This window comes from Tupaia chinensis, unplaced genomic scaffold (assembly GCF_000334495.1).
Source record: "Tupaia chinensis unplaced genomic scaffold, TupChi_1.0 Scaffold149184_1, whole genome shotgun sequence".
NCBI lineage: Eukaryota > Metazoa > Chordata > Mammalia > Scandentia > Tupaiidae > Tupaia > Tupaia belangeri.
The window spans coordinates 1025317-1028959 of record NW_006209032.1 but is presented as its reverse complement, the minus strand read 5'-3'; the positions used below and the strand labels follow the sequence as shown (position 1 = coordinate 1028959).

The 3643-nt window shown below is 63.4% G+C and overlaps 1 protein-coding gene across 1 annotated transcript in view; it reads right to left on the bottom strand.

Moving 5' to 3' along the window:
- Window positions 1-3643, bottom strand: part of LAMB2 (laminin subunit beta 2) — a 13343-nt gene that overhangs the window by 644 nt on the left and 9056 nt on the right. The window contains exons 21-32 of the mRNA XM_006171040.3: window positions 3521-3635; window positions 3224-3448; window positions 2924-3141; window positions 2722-2818; window positions 2254-2626; window positions 1971-2155; window positions 1656-1897; window positions 1234-1582; window positions 716-923; window positions 492-633; window positions 232-408; window positions 6-143 (exon numbers count right to left, since the gene is read on the bottom strand). Of these exons, the coding sequence (XP_006171102.1) occupies window positions 6-143; window positions 232-408; window positions 492-633; window positions 716-923; window positions 1234-1582; window positions 1656-1897; window positions 1971-2155; window positions 2254-2626; window positions 2722-2818; window positions 2924-3141; window positions 3224-3448; window positions 3521-3635 (2469 nt within the window). The remainder of the gene's footprint in view (window positions 1-5; window positions 144-231; window positions 409-491; window positions 634-715; window positions 924-1233; window positions 1583-1655; window positions 1898-1970; window positions 2156-2253; window positions 2627-2721; window positions 2819-2923; window positions 3142-3223; window positions 3449-3520; window positions 3636-3643) is intronic.

Here is a 3643-nt window from a genome sequence, read left to right as displayed (position 1 = left end):
TTGTCCTGAGCGGCCTGCAGCAGGCCCCGCGCCTCGTCCCGCAGCTGCTCTGCCCTTGTCTGCGCAGCCAGCACGCCCTGGGCCTTGAGCTCAGCTAGAGCTCTCACCTTCTGGTACTGGTCGCTCAGTGGGCCCTGCAGCAGCTGTGCCAGTGGAGGCCAGAGACAGGGTCAGCGGTGTATCCAGGGAAGGTGGAGCCTCCCATTTCTACCTTCTACCTCCTCAACCCACCTGCTCAGCCTCTTGGGCACGACTGTGGGCACTGCCCGCCGTTTCTTCAGCTGTAGAGGCTGCCAGGCTATTTCCCGCCCGCTTCCGTTTTAGAGCCTCCAGGAGGTGATCCAGTTGCCGAGCTCTGTCATCTGCAGAGCTCAGGGCCTGCTCGGCCCCAGCCACCCTCTCCTGTACCTGCCACGCGTGGGCCCGGGGTTAAACAGATATACGAGGCATGCCCACAACCTTGCCCTGTTGATGCCCTAGGGAGGCCACACCTGGCGTAGGGTCTGCTCCGTGTCCCGCGTATCGACCACTGCCCCCCGGATGGCACCCTGGGCAGCGCCCTGTGCCCGCTGGGCCTCCTCCAGTGCCGCCTGTACCATCTCTGCCTTTTGTTTCTCACCCTCAGCCCGGCTCCTGGGGAGAAGGGGGAATCAGGGCCTGCAGGTTTCAGGACCACGGGCCAGGGCCGGGGCCAGGGCCGGGGCCAGGGTCAGACCGTGCTCGCTGTGCATCCTGTAGTAGCTGCTCAGCTTGGCGCACGTCTCCCATAGTCCGCGCCAGGATTGCATCCACGTCCGCCAGGCTCCGGACCCGCTCTGCGATCGCACCTGCCAGGTGCTGGATCTGCTCAGGTGAGGCTGGGATGGAGAGCTCTAGCACCCGCGTGGCCACCATCTCAATGCTGTCGGGGTCAGCCCCCTCCTCTACGGGGACACAGGCAAGGGCTTAAGGACAGATTCTTCAGCATGGCCATGGAGACCCAATCTTGGGACGAGCACTCAGGGACCACACATGGGATAGGGGTGTGCTAATAGACATAAGGGATGGAACCACACGGACAGGGACTACAAAAGGGGCACAGACTCAGAGACGCGGACTTGGAACCCATATATGGGTGAGGATTCAGAGACTGGACATGGGGACATCCACACAGGTCCTGAGGTCCAAGTATAAACACAGAGAGACACAGACACGGGGAACAACCCCATGGCCTGGGCCACATGGGAGGCTCACGGCTGAGGAAGTCCTTCACACTCTGGATGAGTTCTCGAAGCTCTTGGTTAGCCTGCTCCACCTGCCCTCTGGAAGCGTTGGCCTTGTCCAGGGCTGCCTGAGCCCGCTGTTGGGCCTCACCAGCCTGCCGACGAGTCTCAGCCACGCGGCTCAGAATGCCGCCACCTTCTGCCAGCGCCCGGTGCAGCTCTGCCTGTGTGTGCCGGGCCCGGCCCAATGCCAGGTCAGCTGTAGCTGCTGCCCCACTGCAACCGAGGCCCCCACAGCGGGGCTGCCCATCCTCGTCGCGACAGCCAGCACCCCCACAAGGGCTCGTGCCACAGGGTGCATCCCCTGGCGCCCCGCACACCTGCCGGGCACAAGACAAGTCAGGGCTCTGTGGAGGAGCATCAGACCTGCCCCGCCCCACACTTGCACCTCACCAGTTCATTTATGCCTGTCAGGCTGAGAGTGTGGGTGCGGGCAGAGAGCTCGCCCAGTGCACGCTGGTTGGCCAGGTGTTTGCGGTTGAATTCCTGCCTCTGGGCATCCATCAGTGATTCTGTCTGACGCCGTATGCCTGCAGAGTTGCTTATAGGGCTGGGCACCGCCAGGGCTGAGGCATTAGCTCGACGTTCTGCCTCTGCAGACTGGCCGTGGGCATGGCGGATGCTGTCGTAGGCACCTAAGTTGGGCAGAGGCAGAGAGTCAGCTGAAAATCAACCCTGGCCCACCTGCCCAGCTGGCCAGTGACTCACCCAGGAAGTTTGAATGCTTGAGCAGATCCAGGTGCTGGTCGAGCTGCCGCAGCGTGAGGTTCAGCGCAAGCCCGTCTCGCTCCAGGCCACTTAGCGCGTGGTTGGCATTGAAGTTCTCATCCTGCACCTCAGTCAGCTTGGCCTCCAGCTGAGTCAGGTGCTCAGTGGCCTTCCCAATTTCACGCCTATGCCAAGGTGGGGGTCGGTGTTTAGAGAGGTGCTATCCCCGGTCCACTACAGGTCTCCACCCCATCCCACCAGGTATCCACAGGCCCATCCGCACCGCAGCTCCTCTGTGGCCCCCACGAGCTGTGCAGTAGAGGCAGCCGAGGTGTTGCGGGCTCCCACAATGCCCTGCACGATGCCCAGTTTCTCCTGCAGATCCCGGAAGCTGCTCTCAAAGGCACCCAGCACACCCGTCTGCTGTAGCTCCTGCGCCCACTGCTCCAGGCGCCGTGTTCGGGCGGCCAAGTCCTGTACCACGCGGTCCCAGTCCCCAAAGCACGCATGGCAGGGATGGCAGGCAGGAAAGACACCCGAGAAGCCACTGGCACACTGGTCACAGCGCACGCCAGACACACCCGGGCGGCAGCTGCAGTGGCCCGTGGAGCGGTGACACTGAGGCGTGTCTATTCCACGAGGGTCGCAATCACAGGCTATAGGAAAGGGCAGACCAGAATTAGGGCCCTTTGAGGGCATCCTGGGGCATCCTCTTCCACCCTGGCCCCCTTGGCTCCCTTGGCTCCCTCACCGCGGCACTGCAGCCCAGGGTCTCCCCAGTGAAGCTCTTGGCACTCAGAACAGGTCCGTCCACCGAAGCCAGCACGGCATTGGCACTGCCCTGTGAACTAGGATGGGAACAGAGGCAGGGGCAGAACCTCTGTCAGGCTGAGGCCTCCAGACGAGGCAGACAGCTGTCCCATCTACCCAGGGATCTACAGGGGGTCCCATACCTCATTGCAGGAGGGTCCTCGGGCCCGGGTAGGATGGCAGGCACAAGGCTGGCAGCCGCGGCCACTGGTGAGGTTCCAGAAGTTGGGAGCACAGCGGTCACAGCTAGGGCCCTGGACGTTGGGGAGGCACGGGCACTGCCCACTGGTTGGGTCACAGTGGCATCGATCGGCAGATGGGCACTGCTGGGGATCTGTACCCAGCAGGTTGCAGGTGCAGCCTGTGCCAGCCAAAATGAGCACACCAGTCAAAGGGAGCCCAAGCCAGAGCCCCAATAGCCACTCCTCATGTACCGTACTCACGGTGACAGCTCTGTCGGGCAGCTTGCCCATGGAAGCCAGGCTTGCAGTGGGCACAGCGAGGCCCCTCCGTGTGGTGTAAACAGCGTAGGCACTGTCCCGTGCGGGGGTCGCAGGCATCAGGGTCAGTGGGGTCAATGTTCCCACTGCACTCACAGGGTTGGCACCGGCCACCTGGCCTGGATGGGTCCCCAAAGTGCCCAGGGGCACATGCTTCACACCGCAGCCCTGCACAGTCGGGGGAAGCTGTGAGTGCTCACCCTACCACCTCCCCGTCCCTGCCCGCCTCCTCCCACTCACCTGTGTAGCCTGCCCGGCAGTGGCACGTGATCTGCTGGGAATACCCGTCCCGGTGGCAAGAAGTAGCGAAGTGCCGCTGGCTCCCGGGACCCTCAGGGCAGGGGCAGGGACGGCACTGGCCCC